The sequence below is a fragment of the Trichosurus vulpecula genome, chromosome 2, assembly GCF_011100635.1.
Source record: "Trichosurus vulpecula isolate mTriVul1 chromosome 2, mTriVul1.pri, whole genome shotgun sequence".
In the NCBI taxonomy this organism is placed as follows: domain Eukaryota; kingdom Metazoa; phylum Chordata; class Mammalia; order Diprotodontia; family Phalangeridae; genus Trichosurus; species Trichosurus vulpecula.
The window spans coordinates 388,764,769-388,792,505 of NC_050574.1; the positions used below are offsets into that span (position 1 = coordinate 388,764,769).

The following is a 27,737-nucleotide window of genomic DNA, read 5'->3' on the forward strand; positions in this document are numbered from 1 at the left end:
AGGACTACACTTCTTTTTTTTCTGGGTGGGCCATTCTTGTTTGTAATCTTAGCTCCTATAGCCTTCCAGGTTATATGGTTGTGTGTGTGGTTTGTCCTTTGTACTCGAAGAGGACCATGACATCAGGAAGGTGATGACATGACTTGCAATTGGTTTTGAGTGAGGGGGGGCTGTGCAAAGGCACCAGTGTCACTTTCTCCTCCAGTCATCTGGATCGTGGCCAGATATTGATCAGGACAACTGGAGATGGTCTAGGATGTGGTGGGAGACCTCGGTCTTTTTAAGCTGAGGTCTTTTGAAGTGCTCACTTTGAGTAAGGCAATGCCCATTTAATGAATTGGCTTCTTTAAGAAGTGAATCAAAGGATGGCCCTTTAATAAAAAGAAAGAAATCGAACTTGGTGGGAAAGACCAACCCCTTCACTCCTTTAATGTAGAATCTGCTAAATCCTGTGGTATCCTGACTGTGGCTCCCTGACATTTCTTTTTGGCTGCTTGAAGTATTTTCTCCTTGACTCAGGAACTCTGGAATGTGGGTATACTATTCTTGTTTTCATTTTGGCATCTCCTTCAGGAAGTGATCAGTAGATTCATTCAATTTCTCTTTTACCTTCTGGATCTAAGATATAAGGGAAGTTTTCTTGTATAATTTCTTGAAATAGGATGTTGTAATAGCAAGCAAAGTGGGACTTTTTCTTGTCTTTTGTTTTGGAGTGCTTGTCAGCACTAAGGCAATCAAGTGCCTTTGTTTGAGTCTTGCCTTTGTTTATAGGAAGGCCCACACTTTTTTGCTAGTTAGGTCATGAAAGATGTGAAACCCTCAAGTGGTGTGAACCTCTCTGACCCTGAAGAAGTGTATATATACTCTGAGGTTAGCATTTTGTTTGGGGCTCAGTCATTGGAAGAGTCTTAGTGTGGAGACTCTAAGCAGCTGTTGAGGAACCCCTCACCTTTGAAAACCCAGATATTGGTGCTTCTCGCTCTCTTGTAACTATGTATGTATAGCTTTGGTCAGACAGTTAGAAGCCTGTCTGTTGATTTGTGTTATTTGCTCTATTTATATTTTCTCTGTTTGTAATTTCTGTTTCCATTTGCTCTGAAGTTCATGGTGCTGACTTTTCCCCCCGGAACTAAGTGAATGATATATGTATGTTTAATTAAAGTAAGACTGTTAACCCCTTAAAATTGCTTTCCTTAGTAAAGCAGATCGAAGAACCTGTGCTAGTAGCCCTCCTGTGTTGCTGGTGTTACTGGCCTTACAAAGCCACAGTAGCTGCCAGCAGCATTGTTGTTACAGATGTGTAGGCTCTTTTTTGACCATGGCTTTCAGACAGTCTAATAATTCTTAAATTATCTCTCCTGGATCTGTTTTCTGGGTCAGTTGTTTTTCCAATGAGATATTTCATATTTTCTTCTATTTTTTCCTTTCTTTTGACTTTATTTTATTATTTCTTGATGTCTCATGGAATCATTAGCTTCCACTTGCCCAATTCTAATTTTTAAGGAATGATTTTTGTTAGTGAGTTTGGGTTCTTCTTTTTCCATTTGGTCAATTTTTAAGGAGTTCATTTCTTCAGTGAATTTTTGTGCCTCTGATTTTTAAGGTGTTATTTTCTTCACTATATTTTTGTACCTCTTTTACCAAACTGTTAATTCTCTTTTCAAATTTTCTTGCATTGCTATTATTTCCCCCCACCTCAGCCATTTTTTTCCCTTTACCACTCTTATTTCTTTTTTTAATTTTTCCAGGAATTCTTGTCGGGCTTGGGTTCAATTTGCATTGCTTTTTGAGGCTTTGCTTACAGCTGTTTTCACATTGTTGTCTTCTGAGTTTATGTTTTCATCTTCCCTGACCCCATGGTCGAATATTTTTTGTTGTTGTTGTTTGATTATTTTTCTAGCCTATTTCTTGACTTTGAACTTTATGTTAGAGTTGGGCTCTGCTTACCTGGTAGTGAGGAGGCACTATCCCAAGCTTCAGTCTTTTTATTACTGCTGGCTTCAGAGCTAATTTTGAGACTCTGCAAGTTTTCAGTGCTTCCAAAGTGTTGTGGTCACTGCTCTCCTGGTCTGAGATCTGGTCTTACTTAGGAAGCGCCCCTACTCTTCTGCAGCTGCGAGCGCCAGTTCTCTTTTTATCTCTGGAACTGTGACCAGGGCCCCTGCTACACCCTGGAACTGTGACCCAGAACTGTGTATTGGCAAAAGAGCTGTCAATCAGTGCCAGCTGCAAGGTACCCATTGCCAGCAAAGGGTTCTCTATAATCTCTTTGTAACCAATTGTCCAACCACTTACTATCTGGGCTGAGAGGCCCTAAAGCTGCTGCTGCTTTCATGGATACCCTTTGCATTTCTTCTTGAGACCTTTTTGTTCATAGAATTATTTGGTCTTATTTGTTATCAATTTGCTTCTTCTTGAGAAATATTTGTGCACATAATTTGACCACTTACCTACAGGGGAATGGCTTTTGTTCCTATATATTTATGCTACTTTCTTATATATCTTAGATAGCAGATATTTATCAGCAATATTTGATACAAAAAAAATTTTAGTCATCAGCTTCCTTTCTCATTCTATTGGCAGTGTGCTTTTTTAATTTTATCTAATCTAATGCCTCTATCCTTTGTCTGCTTAAAGATCATCTCCACAGACATCACTGAAAAAGATACCTGATCTAGTTTTTTTTCTATTTTTTTAATGGTGTAACCTTCAATATTCAGGTCATGTATCCACTTGGAGTTTACTGTAGTATACAGTACAAGATGGAAAAATTGGAACCTAAAATCTGCCAGACTTCTTTCTAGTTTTCCCAATAGTTCTAATCAAATAGGGGGCTTCTTTCCCAAATTACTTACATTCTCAAAATTATTTGAAAGTGAGAGATTGATTTTAACTGTCTGTGATTCTTATCTAGCCTGATCTGCTTCTCTGTTTTTTAATCAGTACCAGTTTCGATGGCCACTATTTTATAGTATAATCCATTTCCATTTCTTAAGAGGTTATCTTCAAATATACTTATATTTAGATATCTATATATTTAATTGGTTAATGTTACTATATTCTCAAACCCATCATTGACATTTAACAAAAAAACTCAATAAGCAGGAGGCCTAAGTACCTTCCAGGTTTAAATCTATGATCACAGAAGACTGGGAGGTCTTAACCTAGAGTCCATTGATGGCTTTCAGAGGGTTATTGAACTTGGATGGGGAAAAAAATTACTTTCTATTTCCACATCTATTTATTTCTACTAACCTATAACTGAAATTCAACATTCCCTTCAATTATGATTTTTTTAAAAAATGTATTATTTTGAGGTGTCCATGACACAAAAAAAGGTAAGAACCACTATAATATTAGAAACTGTGAGTCTTTTTTTTTGTACCACTAGTTTACTTATTTTCAATTATGTTTAAGAAAGAAAATATGTCAATAGTTTGGGAATACCTGGTTCAAAGCCTGCCTCTGATACTTAAACTCGCCTCCATCAGTCTCAGTTTCTTTGTTCACAAAATGGAGATAATAATATCACTAAAACTTACATAATGGGCAGCTAGGTGGCACAGTGGATAGAGTTCTGGGCTTGGACTCAGGAAGATCTGAGTTCAAATGTGGCCTCAGACACTGATTAGCTGTGTGACCTTGAGCAAGTCACTTAACCCTGTTTGCCTCAGTTTCATCATCTATAAAATGAGCTGGAGAAGGAAATGCTAAATCACTCCAGTATTTCTGCCAAGTAAACCCCAAATGGGGTCATGAAGTATTGGACACAACTGAAAAATGACTGAACAACAACTGAACTTACATAACAGGGTAATTGTGAGGTTCATTGACATAGATACATAACTGCCAGATATTCCCAATTCCAATTCTCAATTTTAACTACATATTACCTTGGAAATAATCTGGTCCATTGGTGTAGGAGGCCTGACAGTTCATTGAAAAGCTTGATTGAGAGCTTAAAAAACAATGATGCTCATTTATCAAAGTAAAAATTCCACCACATATTTTGGGTTAAAAAAAAATAAGATAATTTCAGTCCATTAAAAATAGAATGCTATATAGGCTCAACTATTTTATAATGCAGCGGGGACTTTTTTTTTTAAATCTTGAATCAAGAGTCTGTCCTTATTTGGCTAAGTTTCATCTCTCAATCTTCAGGTAGGCAGCATTAAACTCATACATTGTACAAAATGAAAAATCCATTGCAGTCCCAGTATTACGCTATCCCTATAGGCTATCAAAGATGAACTCCTAGAAATATGATCCTTTGTTGTAAGATGAGCCCACCTTATCCATATGACACTAGAGCCCCTTAAAACCTAGTACTATCTTACCTAACCAACTTTGTTTCTTGCTATTCTCTAAAACAAACCTTCCGTTCCAATCAGGCCCCTGCCAAGAATGTCCTCCCCCACCTTGTCCACAACTATCTACAACCATTATTCAAAATTTATTTTTAGTCCTAGCTTACCCTGTCTTTTTTGACTAGTACACACAACTCTTACAGTATTGACTGTTCAAACTAAACAATCTGTTTTATTTATTTATTTATATGTGGTTTTTTTTTTTCAAACTACACAATTTTGCATGCAATTGTAATGCTGCCTCTTATTTACTCTTTTGAATGGTTTTGAGTCTTAGCTACAAGGCACAGAAACATTACTGGGTTTGAATCAATTAATATGCCCTCAATAAACAGGAACATCTGGAAAAGCTCATCTACAGAGAAGTCTTCTTTGACTTGGAGCCTATGATAGGCCTCCTTCATGACATGGCAAACAATATTTTCCTATTTTGTCTCAAATGTAATTAATTTTTAAAGGGCTGAATAAAGTTCTCTCATATATTTCAAGGAACCACTAATAATTCTGACACATGGATGAGAGATACTTTCTGTGAAAGCATTTGAGGTTAGCATTTTAAAGTAATTACTTATAAAAACAAAATTCATCTGCAGGAATCAAAGGCCAAGAATATCAAGAGAATCAAGAGGAAAAAAAAAGTGATGCAAGGTAGTGTAGCTGTACTAGATCTCAAACTATACTACAAAACAGTAATCATCCAAACAATCTGATGCTGGATAAGAAATAAGAGTGGTTGATCAATGGAACAGATTATGTACATAGCATACAAAAGTAAACAACCACACTAACTTAACATTTGCTAAATTCAAGATCCCCATTACTGGGACAAGAATTCACTATTTGACAAAAATTGCTGGGAAAACTGGAAAGCAGTCTGGCAGAAACTAAGCATAGACCAGTATCTCACACGGCATACCAAGATAAAGTCAAAATGGGTACATAATCTAGACCAGGGCTGTCCAAAATGTGGCCAGCAGCCCGCAGTGTGATTTATGTGGCCCTCCTACAAGCACAGAAATTTACATAAATGCTTTAGTAAATGAAACTGAGCTACCACAGAGTTCTCATTAAAATGGCAAATCAAAATATATTGTTTATTATTTCTATAAAAACCTAAGGTTAGACATCCCTGATCTAGATATAAGGAATGTTATATTAACAAATTTGGGGAGCATGGAAAAACTTACCTGTCAGATCTATGGAAAAGGGAAGAGTTCATGACCAAACAGAAAATAGAGAGAATCACAGGAGGTAAAATGGATAATTTTGATTACACAAAATTAAAAAGTTTCTGCACAAACAAAACAAATGCAGTCAAAATTAGAAGGGGAAGCAGGAAACTGGGAAAAGAATTTTATAGCAAGTTTCTTGGGTAAAGGCCTCATTTCTCAAATATATAGGGAACTGAGCCAAATCTATAAAAATAAGAGCCATTCCCTAATTGATAAATGGTCAAAGGATATGAAGAGGCTGTTTTCAGAAGAAATCAAGTCCTATGAAAAAATACTTTAAATCACTAATTAGAAAAATAAAAATTAAAACAATTCTAAGGTACCATCTCACATGATTGACTAACATGATGGAAAAGGAAAATGACAATTGCTGGAGAGGATATGGGAGAATTGGTTCACTAATTCACTGTTGATGGAGTTGTGAACTGGTCCAACCATTCTGGAGACCAATTTGGAACTACGTCCAAAAGGATATGAAACTGAGAATACATACATACCCTTTGACCAAACAATGTCAAAGACGGAGGAAAAGGACTTAGCAGCTCTTTTTGTAGTAGCAAAGAATTAGAAACTGAGGGGATGACCCATATTAGAAAATGGCTAAACAAATTGTGGTATGTGACTGTGATGGAATACTACTGCATTGTAAGAAATGATGAAGGGTTAGAAAAAGCCTAGGAAGACACACAGAAACAGATGCAAAGCAGGCATCATTTAACAGAAACATTCTAACAGCAAACAACAGTGAAAGAAAATTAACTACTCTGATCAGCACAATGACCCAAGAGAATTCTAAAGGACTTATGATGAAAAATGATATCTACCTTTAGAGAGAAAACTGATGGACTCCAAGTGCAGAATGAAGCATATTTCTTTATTTTTCTTGCTTTTTCTTTCACAACATGGCTAATGTGGAAATATTTTACATGACTTCACATGTATACTAGGTATCACTTTTTTGCCTTTTCAATTGGTAGGGGAGAGGATGGAAGGAGGGAGAGAGTTTGGAACTGAAAATAAAAATTTAAAATGAATAAGAAAGCAATTATGATTATTGTTCATGTTTGTTTCATGAGGATTAGGCTTTTTCCCCCCCCCAAAGACTATGAAGTCCGTTGCGTGCAGAGATTCTAGCTTATACTCTTCTATATTACTCTTCCCTTCTCTATAAACAAGTTAACATTCAAAATGACCTTTGGTGAAAAATTCAATCTTATTTTCTTACCATTTTCCTTGCTCTTATGTTGTAATACTCTCTATAAATGCCTATAAAATAAAATATTCTGGAGGACTGACTGAAGATTTTACACATATCCAGCCTCTATACTTAAAACACAACTCTTGATGTATCTACAAAATATCATATATTTTGATGAAACTGAACATTTAGTCATTTAGCTATTTTTGGTCAATGGGTAATATGTTTTAAAAAAATTATATAATGAATTTTTTCTTTTCTAACATCTTTGGTTTTACATAAAAATGTGCCTCCAAAAGAAAAAATTCATTGCTAGAAAAGGGAGTACATATGATTGAGGTTCTCCCCCCTTTTTTCTTTCCACCTGTTCCTAATGGTTGACTGCAATGATGTTAATACCTTCAACAGACAGAGATAGGAAAAGTCATAAGGAGTAAAATGGAGGGAGAAGCTGATAGATATTCAGGTTGAAGAATCAGGAGACCACCCAGCTATCTCGCAGGTAGCTGGAAGTCTAGGGTTAGTTCTTAGATTAGAAATTAGAACCAGACATAGAATTTTAAAAGTCATCTACAGAGTGATTACAGTTGAAATTGGCAGAGTAGATGAGATTATTACGGAGGGGCTAAGGATAAGGGATTAGGTATCTGTATTTAGGTAAAAAGATGATAGTCAGAGGTAGTGAAGGCAGAGAAAGAACCCAAAACATAAGGCATCAGTCAACAATGGCAACTGCTGCAGAAAGGTTAAGAAGGAGGATTACTGAAAAAGGGCAATGTGATTTGACTATGAGTGAATCATTCTGTACTGGGTATCCAGAGCATGTTTAGTACTTGGCAAACTAGTCTTGCTCTTCACTCTAAATCTTGCTCTTATGACTTGGGATCTTTGATATACATGTTGATATAGTGACTGGGCAAAGGAATGGAGGCCTAGACAGTAAAAAGAAAAGCCTGTGAAGTCAATGCTTTCCTGTTATGAGAAGCAGATAGTAGCCGCAACAAGAATGAGATTGGCTTCCTGGAACAGCAGATGGTGCTTCAACAAGGGGAAGCTAACTTTTGCTGTGATAGTTACTACAGCAGTTCTAAAATAGGAGCAGGGAATTTAAACTTTAGGGCAAATTTTTTACCTTCTGATATTTCTGTATAAACAGAACATGCTTGCTCAGGACCACAGGAAAAACTGTTTGAGGAATCACATTCAGCGGCAAGTTCTTTTAGGGAATAAGGAGGTGGTCTTAAAGAGATAATCTCATAGTTTTATTTTGGGGTTGGGTTGAATTTTGGCTAGCTATACATTTTATTTTATTTTATTTATTTTTTCACTTTTTCATATTAGTCATGTTGCATAGAAGAATTCTAAAGAATTGGAGAAACTGTGAGAAAGAAAAAACAAAACAAAATAGTCTGATTCACTCTGCATTCCATCTCCATAGTTCTTTCTCTGGATGTGGATGGCATTTTCCATCAAGAATCCTTTGGAAATGCTTTAGGTCCTTGCATTGCTGAGATGGGCTAAGTCTGTCAAAATCAGTCCTCACATACTGTGGCTGTTATTGTGTACAATGTTCTCCTGGTTCTGATCACTTCACTCAGCATCAGTTCATATAAGTCTTTCCAGGTTTTTCTGAAGTCTGCCTGATCATTTCTTATAGGACACCACAACAGTATTCCATTACTTCAGATACCACAACTTGTTCAGCCAACCCCCAAATGATGGGCATCCCCTCAATTTGCAGTTCTTAACCACCACAAAAAGAGCTGCTATAAATATTTTTGTACATGGGGTCCTTTTCCTGTTTTTATGATCTCTTTGAGATACAGCCCTAGAAGTGGTATTGCTGGGTCAAAGGGTATGTATAATTTTACAGCCCTTTGAGCATAGTTCCAGAATGGTTGGATCAGCTCAGAGCTCCAAACAACATATCAGCGTTCCAATTTTCCCACATCTTCTCCAACATTTATCATTTTCCTTTTTTGTCATGTTAGCCACTCTGATCCGTGTGATGTGGTACCTTAGAGTTGTTTTGATGTGTATCTCTCTCTAATAAATTAGCTACACATTTTAGCACTATTGCTGTGCTCACTAGGGCAGGTCAGCTATCTGATGCAAAATTTGAATATCATGAAATTGATGAGAATGAATACATTTCTGTAATTGTTACTTCTTAGAGAATACCTGAAAAAATTATTCTGACTTGACCAGTTCATGTTTATTTTATAAGTTTTATCTCTTTTCCTTCTACTTGCTTCCTTATTCCCAACCCTATCAACCCCACACTCCAAAGTTACTCAACACTTGTATTGTGTTCTCTGGAATGCATACTCCATAGATAACAAACAAGTCTACATTTTAAAGCTCTTCCTTTCTTGCTCCCTTTATCTTCTTGCACTCACTGAGGCTTTGCTCCCTCCTAATGATCCACCTTTCCTGGCTAACCCTTTCCAGCACTGGTTGCACTTCCCCTCATAGTCTCAAACTCACTGGTCATGGTGGAGAAGTTGGAATATTCCTTGGTCCTCATGGCCACTTCCAAGCTCTTTCAATACAATCACTCAGTCATCCTAATGCTCTCTTCCTCTAGGTTCCTGTAATCTACATTTAATACTCAATCAAGAGTCTACTGGCTATTGTCTACCAACTTCCAGAACACTCCTTCTTTCCTCAATGAGGACTTTCTCAATGAGTTCAGCGCTTGGCTCAGTCTTTTTCTCCTTTTCAACTCTTGCTCTCATACTAGAGGACTTGAAAAAAAATCGATATCTATATTTATAGGCATATGTAGAGACAGATAGATAGACAGACAGATAGATAGATAGATACTCCTCCAAACACTGTAACCTCCTGGTTTCTCAAGTTACTCCCATGACTTGCTTCTTTACCCCACCAAAGTCGTATGTAGAGAGTCATCGCTTACAAATACAGTTTACATTATGCTGGTTGATTTCAAAGACTAAGTATACTCTAAATATGGTTCACCTATGTACTTTGAAAACTGCAGGTATATTCTTATTAATATATGTCCTCTGTTACTCATGCTACTTTGTTGCAGGATGGGATAATCCTGCAAGTATAGAAAAAATATGTAAGTTTTTCCTTTTTTTAAAAAACTCATTCAGAGGAAAGAAGAAATTAATTTTACATTTTACTTTTGAAAAGTATTTAAATGTTTAGAGTCAATAAAGTTACTATGGGAAATTCAGCAATGATATTATGAAAATAAGAAATGGGATCCAAATTTCATGTTTCTTAATGTTCTCATTCTTATTACATAAATGGATGACTTTAAAAATTATGTATGTCTGGTAAACAAAGCTACATAATGGGTGCCTGTTTCTTTGTACACATATTTGGTTGTATTCCAACTATTCACAAGTCATTCACGCTATCTGCTAATCTTTATAGTTGTACTGTAGAGAAATTCAGATTTTTTTCTTCCAAATGATTGTTACTTTGAGAAGCTCAACTATACATATACACATATATATACATATATATGTGTGTGTGTATATATGTGTATCTTATTCATGACAAGAATTGTCCATGTGAGAAATGTACATCTTTTATGCAGCCAACTTAATATGAAAAAAAAAGAGAAGTGGGCCTTTTCCTTGCCAAAGCAAACTCCTCTACATGCACAAATGATTCTATTCCATCCCATTTTCTACTGTAGATTTCTCCAATCTTCTCCCCACTTTCTAACTGATTTTAATCTCTTCCTGTCTACTGGCTTCCTCCTAACTGTGTACGAAAAGCCATCCTCAAAAACCACTCAGTTGAGTGAGTCCATCCATCCCCTTTGGTGGTCTCCTATATCCCTCCTTTCTGTGGCTAAATTCCTTGAGAAGGCCATCTACAATAGGTGCCTCCAATTCTTTTTCTATCACTCTATTCTTAACTCTTTGCATTCTGACTTCTAAGCTCATCATTCAACTGAAACTGATCACTCCATTTCTTAAATGCCAAATCTAACAGCCTTTCTTCATGCTCATCTTTTTTGATCTTTCCACTGCCTTTGATGCTACTGATCGATCACATTCTTCTTGATACTTTCCTTCCTCCGGGCTTCTGTGACATTGCTTTGAGTTCTACTACCTTGATGTTCCTTCTCATCTATTTTGCTGAAGCATCATCCAAAGTGGGTCTCTCCTGAGCTCTCTTCTTCTCCCTCTATACTATTTGTCTTGATGATCTCATCAGCTCCCAGAGATTTGATTATTTCCATGTGAAAGATTCTCAAATCTATTTATGCGACGCTTAACTTTTCTACTGACCTCCATTTTCGCATCTCCAACTGCCTATCAGACATCTTGAAATAGATGTCCTACAGACATCTTAAACTCAACACATCCAAAACTGAATTCATTATTTCCTCTTAAATCATCCTGTCTTCAGAACTTTCCTATTACTCTTAAGGATATACCACCATCCTCCCAGTCACCCAGGCTTAAAACATAGGCATCACCTTTGATTCCTCACTCTATCACCCCCATATCCAATCAGCTGCCAAGTCTTGTCTACTGTACCTACATAACATCTCTAGTATATGCCTCCTTCTCTCCTTTAAAAATGCCATCACCCTAGTACAAGTCCTCAACACCTCATTCCTGGGCTATTTTAATAGCCTGCTGTCTGGTCCCCTTGTCTCAAGTATCTCCCCACTCATGTCCATCCTTCACTCAGTTGTCAAATTAATCTTCCTAGGGTGCAGATCTAATCATATCACCCCTTTCACCCATTCATTAAACTCTAGTAGTTTCCTATTACCTCCAGGATCAAATATAAAATCCTCTGTTTGGCTTTTAAAGTCCTTCATAAATGGGCCTCTTCCTACTTTTCAACTCTTACATCTTACTCCTTTCCAACTACTTTGTGATACAGTGAGACAGGATTTTTGCTGTTCCTCAAACATGGCACTCCATCTCCTGACTCAACATTTTTAGTAGTTGTCTCTCATGCCTGGAGCTTTCTCCTTTTTCATCTCTGCCACATGGCTTTCCTGGGTTTCTTCAAGTCTCAGCTAAAGTCCCATATTCTAAAAGAATCCTTTCCCAGTCCTCCTTAATATTAATGCCTTCCCTCTGAGACAATCCTCAATTCAATCCCAATTTATCTTATTTATACATAGGTGTGTGCATGCTGTCTCCCCTATTAGAATGTGAGCTCCTTGAGAAGAAGGACTGGGTTGTTGTTACTGGTTTGGTTTTTTTTTTTTGAGTGGGGGTTTTTATTTCTATCTCCAGTGCCTGGCACATAATAGACATTTAATAAATGCTTGCTGACTAACTCTGACAGTCTAGTATTAACATTGGTCACGGAACTCTACTAAAGTTTTATAACCACTCAACACTGCTTTTTATTTACACTGTTGTAAGCAATATATATATGTATATATCTATACACATACATACACATATGTATATATTTTTTTCTTCCTTAACTCCATACCACTTCAGACAAACTTTTTCATACTTGTAGTAGTTCTTCATATTCACTCACATGGCATGACAACATTTTAATACTTTGCTACAATAAATTATCCATCTATAACCTAATTGTTAAGCATATTATATTTCCAGATTTTTTATTATCACAATCAATAGAGATATAAATGTTTATGTCCACAGGGAAATTTAGTACCTTTACTTATATAATTTCAAATTATTTTCCAGAATGAATTTCTAGCATCTCTGAAGAATGCCACCAGAAGTAAATTTGCTTGGCTATCTTATGATACCCTTTCAATATGCAGTATTCCTCTCTTCTAGAATCACAGCTAGCTTAATGGATGGTTTAAATCTTATTTCTCAGGTTATTACTGATTTTGAATGCCCTATTTTTAATGCGGTTAACTGTTTATATTCCACTTTTTGAAAACTTTTTGCTTCCATCCCTGGAACACCATTTATTGAGCAATGACCCTTAGCCTCATACATTTCTATGAGTTCCCTGTAGAGTTTTAGATTTTATATTTTGACCAGGTGACTTATGAAAACATTTTTTCATTAATATGAATTTTTCTCAGGATTCTAGCCTAATTGACCTTACTGGTACAAAAAGCTTTTTAATTGAATGTAATTCAGTTGCCTCCCCCTCTCTTATGACCTCTATTATCTCATGTTTGGTTACCAATTCTTGCCCTATTCATAACTCAAGAAACAAGTATTTCTTAAGCACCTATGTTTCAGGGACTGTGCTATGTACTAGAGATACAAATATAAAGAATGAAACAATCCCTACTTGCTAAAAGCTTACATTTTAATCAGGGAGACAACAGAATAAACATGAAGAGAATAAATACAAATAAGTAAAAAGTAGTTGGATACAGTGAAGTTTGAGGGAAGACCCTAATAATTGGAGAAAGGCTTCATATAGAAGGTGGTGCATGAAGCACACTCCCTGTCCTCACATTAAACTTTTATTTTAATGGTTTCAATTTCTGTGCCAGATTTTTGGTTGAATTGTGCCCATTTAAAAATGACTAATATTAAAAACTAGTAACTTAAAACTACCATAAAACAAATATTCTACAAAAACATTCCTCTCCTTTTGAAGCTTCTATGATTAACTGCAATCATTAACAAGTCTTTTACTATTAACCTCAGATGGCCAATTGGGACAAACAGTTCTGAGACTGATCTTCAACTACTGATTAAGAATGGGGTGGTAGGGATATTCATTTACCTTTCTGGGAAGATTTTTGTGACCTTGCCAGCTTCTTTGTCAGGTGCCACAAAAAGCAAAGAGGAGGGTAATCAGAGAAGCTCTCTACACACATAGGCTTTCCTGAATCATGTTTATAATGGTAGCATCATCAGATTTTAGGAATTTAGAGCTATCTTCCAACTTCTTACCAGAATGACAATCTTCTCCTTCAAATAATATACTTAACGAACAATGTGATAAGTATGACAGGATCATAGCCAGCACTGATCTGGCTCGGATGGTTCAGAACAATGACGCATGCAGTGAAGCTGCTGCTTTTGTTGGTGGATCATTCTTACTATCACCAGCCACATTACCACAGTGGACATATTTGATAGACAAAGATCTGACAATGAAATCCATATTATCCCCATGCAGAGCCTCATTTAAAACTTCATGGTGCATTTCAAGAAAATTTACTTCAGTTATAACATTGACTAGGGTAAAGTTCACCGCCATGTCTAGGTTTAGAAGCACACTGTCCATATGTCCAGCACGTATAATACCAGTATTTGCAGACATGCTGGAGGGAGAAATGCAGGGGCTTGTCAGTTGGACAAGTTGGAGGCAGGAAGAAATCCAAAGTTTCAAGCAGAATAGTTCCAATATCATTGCCATCCTTACAAATGATTTTCGATCCCTTGAACCAAGGCATATTAGAAGTTGGTTCCAGACGCTACCAATAATCCAAAGTGAAACTGGCACAAAATCTCCTGTGCCTGGGTTATAGTTGGTTTTCTTAATATAAGGACTGACTTCCTTGATAATTTCTTCAGAAATTACCTGTAGGGTGGCTTAGTGGAATCCATTCTCTTAACAATGAAAATTGGTTATTTCACACCTAATATGTAGGCTAGAAGGGAATGCTCATGGGAGGTCTTGTTTATTCTTTAAGATGGCATTCTTTGGATTTGCTAATACCATCAGTAACAATTTGGACAGCACCATCAGCCTGAAATGTGTCTGTAATAATGTTCTTGATAAAGTTTGTATGTTCAAAAGTATCAATGGTGGTCACATAATACATGCTGGTCTCAAAATTTCCAGACGGGGATATCAATCACGATAACCATGCTCCTATTCAACCATCAGTCTATCCAAAACCCAGAAATTTTTGAAGGAGCCTTCCCCATCTCGGCAGCCTCCTTCTTAAACTTTTCTATGGTTTACTTTTTGATCCCACTACATTCGTAGATGAGGTAGCCAGTTGTGGTAGATTTGCCAGAGTCTATGTGTCCAATAATAACAATGTTAATGTTGAACCTTCCCTGCCCGTTTTTGTGCAGCAAACCTGTTGCAAAGAAAAACTTGAACTGTATCTTTAAGGAAGAGGGGCATCCCATGAGGTGGAGGTGAGGAAAAAATGTGTATGGGATATGACCAGTTCAAAGGCATGGACATAGGGGATGGATTGTAGTATGTAAGGAAAATAGAGAGCCAGTTTGACTGGATCACAGAGGGCAAGAGGGAGGAAAACGGCAAGTGAAGTTAGAAAGATAGGTTGGGGATAGATTATAAAGAGCTTTAAGAGCTAAATAAAGGCATTTCTTGGGTAGGGGAGTGACATGGTTAGATTTGGTCTTAAGGAACATCACCTCTAGCAATAATGTCGACGACAGAATGAAGTGGTGAAACTCCTGGGACAGAGAAATCAATTAGAAGCTATTGTAATAAGATAGGTTAGAAGTGATGAGGAGCTAAATGAAGGTAGTAGTTGTGTGTGGCAAATCTACCACAACTGGCTACCTCATCTAAGAATGTAGTGGGACCGAAAAGCAAAGGTGGGAGTGAGTTGAGAGAAGGGCTTGGATATGAGACATCTGTGTAGCTAGAAATAGCAAGATTTGGTATCTGATTGGCTAGATGGGATGGGAGAGTAGAGTTAAGGAAAAAGGCAAGGATACTGGCCTGGCAGCTTGGAAGAATAGTGGTGCCTTCCACAGAAATAGAGAAGTCTGGAAGAATGGTGGACTTTGGGGAAAAATCATCAGTTCTGATTTGGACATGCTGAGTTTGAGATGTCTCCATGGCATACAGCTTAAAATGTCTAATAGGGAGGTATTGATGCAGAACTAAAACTCAGGGGAAGGAATGAAGCTGAATGTATAGATTTGTGAGTGATTTAAACTTTTGAGAACTGATGAAGCCATCAAGAGGGATCATGTAGTGTGAAAAGAGTAGGGGGCCTAGCAGAGAAGCTTGGGGAACACTGGTTGTTAGGATACATGATATGTATCAATAAGCCAGAAGAGACTGAAGATTGATCAGACAGATAAGAGAACTGGGAGATATTAGTGTTATGAAACCCAGAGAAGAAAGACTATTTAAGAGGAGAGGTGCTGAGTTTACCATAAAGTAGAATGCGGTACACCTCTACCACTAGGTCTTGCTTTTCTAGTTGAACTTAACCATATTTCTACTTCTTAACCAATACCAAGTAATTTTAATAATTATCATGTGTGTGCACTAGCGCGTGTGTTGTGTGTCTGTGTGTGCGTGCGTGCATGGATGTGCCACACCTCCTCCCTTCCTATTTTAAATTTTGTTCCTTGATGCTTTTGACCTTTTATTCCTCCAAATGAATTCTGTTATTGTCCTAAGCTCCTGGACAGCAAGTGCTGTTTGTTATTGTCTCTGTATCCCTGGCACCATAACAGTGCCCAGAATATAGGGAAGCACTATATAAATGCTTTGATGATCATCTAATTCTATAAAATATCCCTTCAGGAATTTGATTAGTATTGACACTAAATCTGGAGTGTAACTCGGGTCTTTTATTCTTTTTACTATACTGACACATCCCTTCCAACGAACAAATTTCTCACTCCAATTATTTAGGTCATTTATTTCTATAAGCTTTGTTTTCTATTTATATTTAATATTTGTTTATTTTAGGAGGTTAATTACCAGATATTTCAGAGAAATGGAATTTCATTTCTTTCTTCTTGTTTTGTTATAATTGTTTAAAATACAGGTAAGTACTATATTTTGTTGAAGACTTTTTCTGCACATATTGACATAATGAAGTGATTTTGTTACTAATACGAGTATAATTGTACTTTATTATTGCTGAGAGAACCCTCGAATTCCTAGTATAAATTCAACCAGGGCAATAAGGGACCTCAGCAATCTTCTAGCTCAATATTCTTATTTTACAGAGGAGGGGCTAAGGCCAAGAAGTTAAAAAGCTTGCCCAAGGTCACTGAGGTACTAAGTACATCTAAGGACTTGCTCTTTCCACTGCATCATGTTACCTCTCAAAAGAGGTGGGGCTGACTGGGGATATGAATGTGGGTCCTCGTTGCACCTTATGTGAGAATCATACCCAACTCAATTCTACACAAAGAACAGTGGTGTCCAAAGGCCTTGCTTTAAATTTGGGCTTTTCTACTTATTACCTGTATAAAATTGAGTAAAAGATTTGAAATCTCTGGGCCTCATTTTACTCAATCGTAAAATCAGAGGGTTGAACTAGATGTTTTCTAATGTCATTCCAGGTTTAAATTCTATGATCCTATGCCAAGATGATGTAGATCAAAATCAGGGTCCCAATTTCTTCTAATAGTCTTTCCACAATTAATCCTGGTCCCTTTCTAGACTGCTTGTATCATTCTAAACACATCATACAGCAAAGCCACTAAAATAGGAAGAAGTTCTGATATATAATATATGATTCTGATATATGACTGATATATTAGGAAATACTTTGTAACAAGAATTTGACATTTATGTGTAATTTTATCTACAAGAAACAGTAAGAATGCAGAAAACTGCACCACTTCACAATAACTTAGAAGCTGCAGCCCTTTTGACATCCATTTCATAAATGCCATATTTACTGTCTATTTTCTGGTGCAGTACAAGCAGTGGGAGGATGAGGGCTGGCCAGCACTTGTGCATTCCTCTCAACCCTCCACCTTCCAACACTGCCCAGACCCTCACCTGCAGTCCTGGCTTATGGGGACTAAGGAGTAAGCTGAGCAGCCGCCCAAGGCTACAGGTATCGCCACTACTTACTAGAGTATTTATGTATTTCCTAGCCTTTTAGCATGAATAAAACTATGCTACCATTTTTGTTAGATTTCAATCGTTTTTTGAGTGTCCCTGGAGAACATTTTGAGTACTGTGTTCTTAACCCTTGTGCTTTTTATTGAGCTATTTTACATAATGCCATGATTTTTAGGAATGCTAACGCTGCTGTATAGCTGAACTGACTACACATCTAAATTAATTCAAACTTTACTTGAATGGTCATCACTGATCCTCTGCTTGAAGATCTCTTGTGAATCCCTACTACCTCGAGTACCCCATTCTATTTAATTCCACCCACTGTTAGCAGGTCTCCTCCCTTGGGCCAAGGATAAATTTAATTCCTCTCCCACATAATACCTCTTTGATAACAGAACTATCATACCCAAACCTCCACCCCAGCCCTCTATGCTTTAGGTCAGGGGTGGGGAACTTGCAGCTTCAAGGCCATGTGGCCCTCTAGGTCTTCAAGTGCAGGCCTTTGAATGAATCCAAACTCCACAGAACAAATCCCCTTAATAAAATTGTTCTGTAAAACTTGGACTCAGTCAAAAGGCTGCACCCAAGGCCCTAGAAGGCCACATGTGGCCTTGAGGCCATAGGTTCTCCACCTCTGTACTAGGTTAATCATTTTGAGTTCCTTCAATTCTCATATAGCATAATTTCAAGAACCTTCATCAACCTAGCTGTTCTTCTCTGGACATTCTTCAACTTACCAATTTTCTTCCCAATATGTAGGACCCTGAACTAAATTAAATATGCTCTGAACATGGATGTAGTCATACCACAATATATTTGGACTATCACTTCCCTCATTCTGGAAGCTAGCTTTCTCTTAATGAAACCTAAGCTCTCATTAGCTTTTTGACTGCTATATCATAATGTCAATTCCTATTAGCTTGTAGACCAATAAAATATTTAGATCTTCTTTAGAGCAATAGCAACCTAACAATGCCTCTTTCATTTTGTACCTGAGAAGTTAATTTTTTGAACCTAAATATGAACCTTTAATTTTATGTCAATTAACTGAATTCTCTTTCTGTGGCTTTCCCTGCATACAACTGATACAGCCAACAAAAACGGATGAGTTTCCTGTGTACGCTTTTTGTCATTGCAACATTCTTCTTTATGGACTTCTTCATGGGACTCCAGGGTTTCAAAGAACACAGTTTAAGAAATGCTTTCTAATCATCATCAACAACAAAAGACCAAAGGAAGCACTAATTAGTTCGATGCCAGAACTGAATAAAAAGATGGTATAAAATGCGTAAAACACTATTTCTTAGGAAAACAAAATACAAAAATCTTTAAAACTTACTGTTCATGGAAGTCTAGCATTGGTGGCTCAAACCGTATAGGTCTGCAGTTCCCCCGGTATAGGGATACACTGTAAGCAATAGAAAAAAAAAAAAGATTATAGTAAAACCAGTTCTCAAAGCACACATTTCACTAATCTAAAGATTCTTAACCCAGGCAAAGAAGGGCAAGAACTTGTTTTTCTTTTTAAATAATTTGACAATTATTTCAATAGAATGTTTCCTTTGTCATATGTAAAATATTATATATATATGTATATATATATGTATTATTTTATGCATTAAAAAACCCCACTATTCTAAGGAGTCCTTTGGCTTCATCAAACTGCCAAAGAAGTCCATGATGCAAAAAAGACTAAGAACTCTGCCCTAATCCAAGCTCAATAAGCAGTAGCTTTCTTTTCTTTCAAATTATATTTTATAAAAAGATTCTTAACAAATACCAAAAGAAAAAAAAATGGGTATTCCCACATAGAAAAAAAAAAAACAGAAAAAGAAGAATGTACATGAAAGTACAAATCTCTATACATGGAACTTGCATTTCTCTTTGAACACAGAATAAATTCAACATAATTTTCAAACTTGTCTTGCTTGTCTATGATTCTAGCTTTTGTTCTGTTTTCTTCTGTAGTTTTTTTCCACAAGAAATTTCTTTAAGAAAACCAGAAATTTTTGTTACTCAGACATGATTTTAAAGGAAGATAGTTAAACCTGCATTTTGTTAATGTAATAGAAAACAGTTTCTCTGATTTGTGTGGGTATGCATAGAAAATAGCAAATATGACTTCACATTAATTGAGTAAAGGTATTTTCAGTTATGGATAAGTATATAGATTTTAAAATAACACTGACATATTACAACAAAATTACATACTACTAGATTTTTTTTTTTGAGTAAGAGAGGAAGATCAGACCTGTCATTTCATTGGTAAAAAAAAATTCTCAGTAAGAAAACCCCCATCAAGTCATTGTTCTGAAGTTACCTGGGACAATGAGAGGATAGGTGACTTGTGCAGAGTTATAAGGTCCATGTGTCAAAGGTGGCATTTTGTGGGAGGCCATGACCAAATTCAACACAGATGAGAGGAGGGAGGCTTAATGATACAAATAACATTGCCAAGGACGAACTCTATAAGCTGTGCTATAGTCAAGAAATTCAAGCTTAAGAACTAGGCCCAGAAAGCCCCCTGCCACAAAGACAGAGCAAAGGTTCCCTTATTTGGTAATAAGGTAAAGCTCTGAATTGGTGATATGGGTGGCCCCTTGGTTCTATGGGTATGTGAATGCACAGAGCTCAAGAGGCTCAAAGCTCCTCCAACCTGGTGGGATCTTTACCTGGTAGCAGAGATCACTGGACTGAGGGATGTCCTTATGAAGACAAGAAGTGGGTGGATGGGTAGACTGGGGAGCCATTCTTACTAGCACTGCCATCATTACTACGTTTACTAACTGAAGTTTTGCTAAATAAACACATGTAAATTCAGGGTAGCTTTTAGACCCCTATCCCAGACTTGGACTCAGTTCTTCTTGACTCCAAAGCCAGGTCTCTACTATGTCACTTTGACTCTCACTATTGGGTTTTTGGATGGTGATTTTCATCATTAGAAAAGCTAATTAATCTGAAATTTCTTGCCTCAGGATAAGCAGCTGAAAGTAATTTCTTATTAGTCACTGTAACTAACTTCTCATTTTGGAAAATTCTGAGCATTGCATATAGTGTACAAATATTATAAATACTGTATGGGAGATGTGCATATACCTAATAATCTGTTCATATAAAGGGCAACCAGGTGGCACAGTATATGGAACACCGGACCTGGAATAAGGAAAACCTGAGTTCAAGGCCTCATACATTTACAAATTGTGACCCTGGTCAAGTCATTTAACCTCTGTCTTATTTAAACCTGTAAAATGGGGAAAATAAAAGCAACTCCAAGGGTTGTTATAATGATAAAATGAGATAAAATTTGCAAAGCACTTTGCAAACCTTAAAGCACTATACAGGGTGTCCCTAAAGTCTGGACACATAGGCAAAAATGCATATTTTGAAATATTTGGAATATTAATAGACCTTAGCCCCCTTGACTTCTTTTTCTAGGGTATGCTAAAGGAGAAGGTGTACTCAATGAAAATCACAGATACACTTGACTGAATGCATAAAGAGTGAATGTGCTAAATTGATGGTAATATGGAGTTATTGTATCGAGGTCACGTGAATCTTGCAAAGTGCATCAACCTTTGCATCACAAATGACGGAAATCATAATTAAGATGTTATTTGTTAATATTCCAATTAAATTAAATGTTGAAAACTTCATTCATTTCATTTCTTGAAAATATGCATTTTTGCCCATGTGTCCAGATTCTAGGGACACCCTGTATAACTTATGGATCATATAGTACCAGCTGTATTCTTTGGATATGATTCCACCTTCATCAGTCTCCTCTTTCCCCCCACCCCTTCCTTGCAGGAAAAGCTCATTACCACAAAACTCATCATCACAGACATTGTATCAGTTTTAGTACTCACACCTCATCATTATCTCTGTTGCTTCTGCCTTCTAGTTGGAGAGCCAAAGTGTAGAGCAAAACAGTATCATCATGCCTTGGGGTTAGGTACCCTCAAGGGGGGGATTGTGTGTGTGTGTGTGTGTGTGTGTGTGTGTGTGTGTGTGTGTGTTTACAGCTTCCTTTTGTGTAATGCCTTCTCCAATTAGATTTAAGCTCTGTTGGCACAGGGATTGTCTTTTTCTTATTTGTATTGCAGCCTCAGCACATAGCCTGTTATACAATAGGACATTAATAAATATTTATTACATTTGTATTGTATTGTTCTATATTGTGTTACTGTATATGGGTAGAAGATGTACTCTCGACCAAACAAGAGATACAGGTAATTACAAAAGATAAAATACATAGCTTTGATTATATGGAACTGAGAAGCTGCATAGACAAAATTAATGCACCCAGGATAAGAAGATAATAGGGAAAAAATCTTTGTATCAAATTTCTCTGATAAGGATCTGGCATCCAAGACATATAAACAATTAATAAATAAATATACATATATATATATACACATATATATAGTCAAATAATGTGAATAAACAAAAGAAGAATTGCAAAGTATTCACAATCACATGAAAGAACGCTTCATATCATTAATAATGAGAAATGCAAATCAGAACAATATTTCCCACAAATTTATGAAGATAACAAAAAATGTCAATAGCCAAATACATCTTCTACGCATATACAATATTTATTAAGCTTTTGTTGTGTGCACGAAGTATATGGTGATACAAATAAGAAAAAGAAAAAACCTGTCCTCAAGGAGTTTGCAATCTAACGGGAAGACAACACATAGAAGGAAGCTCAAAGGGGCACTAGGAAGGGTTGTGAGATGGTAAACATACTAATGCACTGTTGGTGGAATTGTTAAATAGTACAACCACTTTGGAAAGCAATATGGAATTATGCAAAAAAAAGTGATTAAAATATCTATGACAAGTCAGAGACTCCATTACTGGGTTTGTACCCTAAAGAAGCCACTGATAAAAAGATATTCTTCATATACACCAAAATATTTATAACAGTACTTTTTGCGATAGCAAAAATTTGAAACAAAGTAGATGACCATCAGCTGGGGAACGGTTAAACAAATAGTCACACATGAATGTAACGGAATTATTATTTTGCTGTAAGAAATTATTTATATGATGAATACAGGGAAGCATGGAAAGATCTATAGGAACCTATGCAGAATGAAGTAAGGAGAACCACGCAAACAACATACACAATGATTACAACTATGTAAATAGAAAGAACCACATACACACACACACACACACACACACACACACACACGCACATCAAAAGTGAATGGAACAAAATGATAAAGCATGATTCCAATGAAGTGGTATAAAAGTACACCTCCAAACTACCCCTTCATAGAGGTGAGAGGTCTATAAATGTTGAACACTATTTCTTATACGGAATTGCTCTCTGGGAGGGAGGGAAACACTGGATGGATTGGGAGGAATGTTGGCAAAACAACGATGGAACAATAGAAGACATCAATTAAAAAACTGATTTTTAAAAAAGTACTATATAAACACTAACGATTATTACATGAAGGGAGAGGATTAAAGATATTTGGTAAGCCAACTAAAGTTTCAAAATAGTAAATTAAAAATACCTCAAATGAAAAAGAAAGACTTCAACATACCAGCATAAATTGATACTATTTTCCAAAGCCCAACTACATCAGGTATGGGAATCTCAGTGACATGTCTCAGTGACATGTTCAAGAAGACAGAAGAGATAATTTTTTACCTTAACACTCAACTCTGAAAAAAACAGAAGAGTGGGACATTAAAGACTGAACACAATGAAGGATATGTTTCTATCTGTACTAACAGACCTCCTTACTAGTTTATGCCAAAGTTACACTCTGTATTCAAGCACCCAGAGAAGAGCTGAAGGGTAAAGAAAAATAACACTAAGCAAAAAATTGAGAATCATCCTAACAAAGAAAAACAAGCCTTTGCCACATAGTTGTCAGGTACAGCAAGGCATAGGTAACAGTCAGTACCTGACATGTGTAAAGTTCTTTGCGTACCTTAAGGCTGTGGTGAGTGAAAGATGACATAACTGAGAAAACAAAGGTTCAAGGTTCCAAGCATTTCAATCTATTAAGCAATGCATGCCAATTGCCTAACAAATTGGGACTAGACCCCAAATATAGGAGGAAACAGATTTTTATACATTAAAAACACTCAAATAATGCCAATTAATTAAATGAAAATGATTAACCGTGATATAACATTAGTTAATCTGATTTCTAATTAGAGGAAAAATTCCAAGCCAAGAGAGGAAGAGTGAACAGGTGCAATTTCCTGAAATCACGTACACACAAAAAAAGGTGTCTCCCCCCTCCCCCCCCTCAAAATATTTGTGAACATTTAAAGGAACATGGAAACAATAACCAATGGATTGGTATAGGGCTAGTTTTCAGATAAGACTGATATGGGCTGCTTGAGATATATAATTCTCAGAAAACTCCTTGCATCAATTTTTGGGTCTGAGTTTCTGGACAGCATAATCTAGGTTCTTAGTTAAGGGTCTCTAAATAGCAGGTAGAGGTGAGCCAGTTTCCCAGCCCTGTAGGGCTAGAGTCAAACAATACAATTAGGTTTTCTTACAATTCCCACAACTGGATATAGATTTCTCAGAAGACAGAAATTGGACTGGACCTATAATTGAACAGGAAGAAAACAGCTAACTCCAGAATTGAGTCACAAGATGCAGTCAGTGTGTTTCACTTACTTCCCAACCAATTTCTTCTGATTTTCTCACAAGCTTTGATATAGTAATGCAAAGATAACTCATATTCCCTTTTTTTTTTTCTGGGCTTATATCCTTTTAAAAAATCATTTTATTTAATATTTTAGTTTTCAACATTGATTTCCACAAGATTTTGAGTTACAAATTTTCTCCCCATTTCTACCCTCCCCCTCATTTCAAGATGGCCTATATTCTGATTGCCTCGTTCCCCAGTCAGCCCTCCCTTCTGTTACCCCACTACCCCACCAAGCCCTTTCCCCTTACATTCTTGTAGGGCAGGATAGATTTCTGTGCTCCATTCCCTATGTATCTTGTTTCCCAGCTGCATGCAAAAACAATTTTTTTTTGAGCATTTGCTTTTAAAACTTTGAATTCCAAATTCTCTCCCCTCTTCCCTCCCCACCCACCCTCTCTAGGAAGGCAAGCAATTTAACATAGGTCACACATATATCATTATGTAAAACACTTCCACGATACTCACGTTGTGAAAGACTGACTATATTTCCTTCCATCCTATCCTGTCTCCCTTTATTCAGTTTTCTCCCTTGACCCTGTCCCTTTTCAAAAGTGTTTGCTTTTGATTACCTCCTCCCCCTTGTCTGCCTTCCCTTCTATCATCTCCCCCTTTTTATTCCCTTCCCTTTACTTTCCTGTGGAGTAAAATACCCAATTGGGTGTGTATGTTATTCCCTCCTCAAGTCAAAATGAGAACAATATTCACTCATTTCCCTCACCTGTCCCCTCTTCCCTTCCAATAGAATTGCTTTTTCTTGCCACTTTTATGTGAGACAATTTACCCCATTCTATCTCTCCCTTTTTCCTTCTCTCAATACATACCTTTCTCACCCCTTAATTTAATTTTTTAAAGATATCATCCCTTCATATTCAATTCACCCTGTACCCTCTGTCTATATATATATATGTATATTCCCTTCAACTACCCTAATATTGAGAAAGGTCTCATGAATTACACACATTATCTTTCCATGTAGGAATGTAGAGAAAAGAGTTCCACTTTAGTAAGTCCCTTATGATTTCTCTTTCTTGTTTACCTTTCCATGCGTCTCTTGATTCTTGTGTTTGAAAGTCAAATATTCTATTCAGCTCTGGCCTTTTCATTGAGAAAGCTTGAAAGTCCACAATTTGTCTTGGAGCATTATACTCAGTTTTGCTGGGTAGGTGATTCTTGGTTTTAATCCTAGCTCCACTGACCTCTGGAATATCATATTTCAAGCCCTTCCATCCCTTAATGTAAAAGCTGCTAGATCTTGTCTTATCCTGATTTTGTTTCCACAATATTCAAATTCCTTCTTTCTGGCTGCTTGCAGTATTTTCTCCTTGACCTGGAAACTCTGGAATGTGGTGACAATATTCCTAGGAGTTTTCTTTTTGGGATCTTTTTCAAGAGGCAATCAGTGGATTCTTTCAATTTCTATTTCACCCTCTGGTTCTAGAATATGAGGGCAGTTCTCCTTGATAATTTCTTGAAAGATGATGTCTAGGCTCTTTTTTCAATCATGGCTTTCAGGTACTCCAATAATTTTTAAATTACCTCTCCTGGAACTATTCTCCAGGTCAGTGGTTTTTCCAATGAGATATTTCTCATTGTCTTCCATTTTTTCATTCCTTTGGTCCTGTTTTGTAATACCTTGGTTTCTCATGAAGCCACTAGCTTCCACTTGCTCCAATTTAATTTTTAAGTGGTGTTTTGGACCTCCTTTTCCATTTGGCTAATTCTGCCTTTCAAGGCATTCTTCTCCTCATTGGCTTTTTGGAGCTCTTTTGCCATTTGAGTTAGTCTATTTTTTAAAGTGTTGTTTTCTTCAATATTTTTTTCAGTATTTTTTTTTGGGTCTCCTTTAGCAAGTCATTGACTTGTTTTTCATGGTTTTCTTGCATCACTCTCATTTCTCTTCCCAATTTTTCCTCTACTTCTCTAACTTGGTTTTCCAAATCCTTTTTGAGCTCTTCCATGGCCTGAGACCAGTTCATATTTTTCTTGGAGGCTTTTGATGTAAGCTCTTTGACTTTGTTGACTTCTTCTGGTTGTATGTTTGGTCTTCTTTGTCACCAAAGAAAGATTCCAAAGTCTGAGAATGAATCTGTGTCCGTTTTTGCTGCCTGGCCATGTTCCCAGCCAACTTACTTGACTTGAATTTGTTGTCAGGGTATGACTGCTTGTAAAGAGTACTTTGTCCCAAGCTTGAGGGGATGCACTGTCATTTTCAGAGCTATTTCTATACAGCCAGCTCTGCCACACCAGCACTCCTCCTTCCCCAAGAACCACCAACCTGGACCTGACTCAGATCTTAAGCAGCCTCTGCACTCCAGCTCTGATCTGCCACTTAATTCCTCCCACCAGGTGGGCCTGGGGCTGGAAGCAATTGCAGCTGTAGTTCTGTAACTGCACCACCCCCGCTGCCCCCAGGGTGGTGGCGTAACCATGAGCTGCTATCACTCTGTCCCCTGCAGCTTTTCCCACTAACCTTCTCTGTTGTCTTTGGTGTTTGTGGGTTGAGAAGTCTGGTAACTGCCACAGCTCACTGATTCAGGGCGCTAGGGCCCACTCCGCCTGGCTCCTGGTCTGGTTGGTTCTGCTGTTGCCCACACTGTGCTCTGCTCCCAGCTCCGTGTATGATAGACCTTATCCAGAGACCATCCAGGCTGTCCTGGGCTGGAGCCCTGCTTCCCTCTGCTATTTTGTGGGTTCTGTAGTTCTAGAATTTGTTCAGAGCCATTTTTATAGGTTTTTGGAGGGACCTGGCGGGGAGCTCACACAAGTCCCTGCTTTCCAGCCACCATTTTGGCTCCACTCACCTCCCCAACTTATCTCTCTCCTGAAGCCCTTAATGTCTATAATAGTTAGTTGGGCTTTAGCATGCTTACCTACTTTCAAAGTTCACAGTGTGAGAGAAATTGTGTAGATACAGAGCTAAACTAGCAATCAGTAACAGTTGTGTTCAAGTCCTGTCTTGACATATACTATCTGTATGATTCTGGGTAAATCACTTAAACTGAGTCCAAAAAATCTCTCTAAGATTATAAATTGCAGAGAAGGTGTCGATTTGCATTGGTAAAAGAAATTTCTTCATTAAAAGTTCCTAAATCCAACATTTCTCAAAGTAAGGCATGGGACCCCTTTTTAGCACATTTGTATAGGGCTTTATTTGCAAACCCTTTCAGGGGGTCCATGAAATCAAAATTATTTTCATAATAACACTGAGACACTTTAATTTATAATATGGTAAGTATCAATAGATCTAACCCACATAAACCAGAAGCTCTTTTTTTGGTAGAGATCCTCAATAGCTTAAGAGTGTAAAGAGGTCCAGAGATCAAAATACATGAGAACTGCTGCCTTAAAAGAACAGTGAAATAATGGGCCAGGCAAAAAAAAAAAAACCGCACTCACAAACTTAAATGTAAATATGTAAAAATTTCAAAGAAAAAATACAAAGCAAAGGATAAAATTTTCAAAAAGCCATGGAAAATTATTAACAAAGATCTTCCATGTCTGTTGATGGCTTTGTTGTGATTTTGAA

At 37.0% G+C, this 27,737-nt stretch overlaps 1 protein-coding gene across 4 annotated transcripts in view; it reads right to left on the bottom strand.

Annotated features, from left to right (window-relative positions):
* TMEM131 (transmembrane protein 131) overlaps positions 1 to 27,737 on the bottom strand; it is a 274,512-nt gene that overhangs the window by 94,938 nt on the left and 151,837 nt on the right. For all 4 annotated transcript variants that reach the window (XM_036743188.1, XM_036743187.1, XM_036743186.1 and 1 more), the window contains one exon: positions 18,853 to 18,921. In XM_036743188.1, the coding sequence (XP_036599083.1) occupies positions 18,853 to 18,921 (69 nt within the window). The remainder of the gene's footprint in view (positions 1 to 18,852; positions 18,922 to 27,737) is intronic.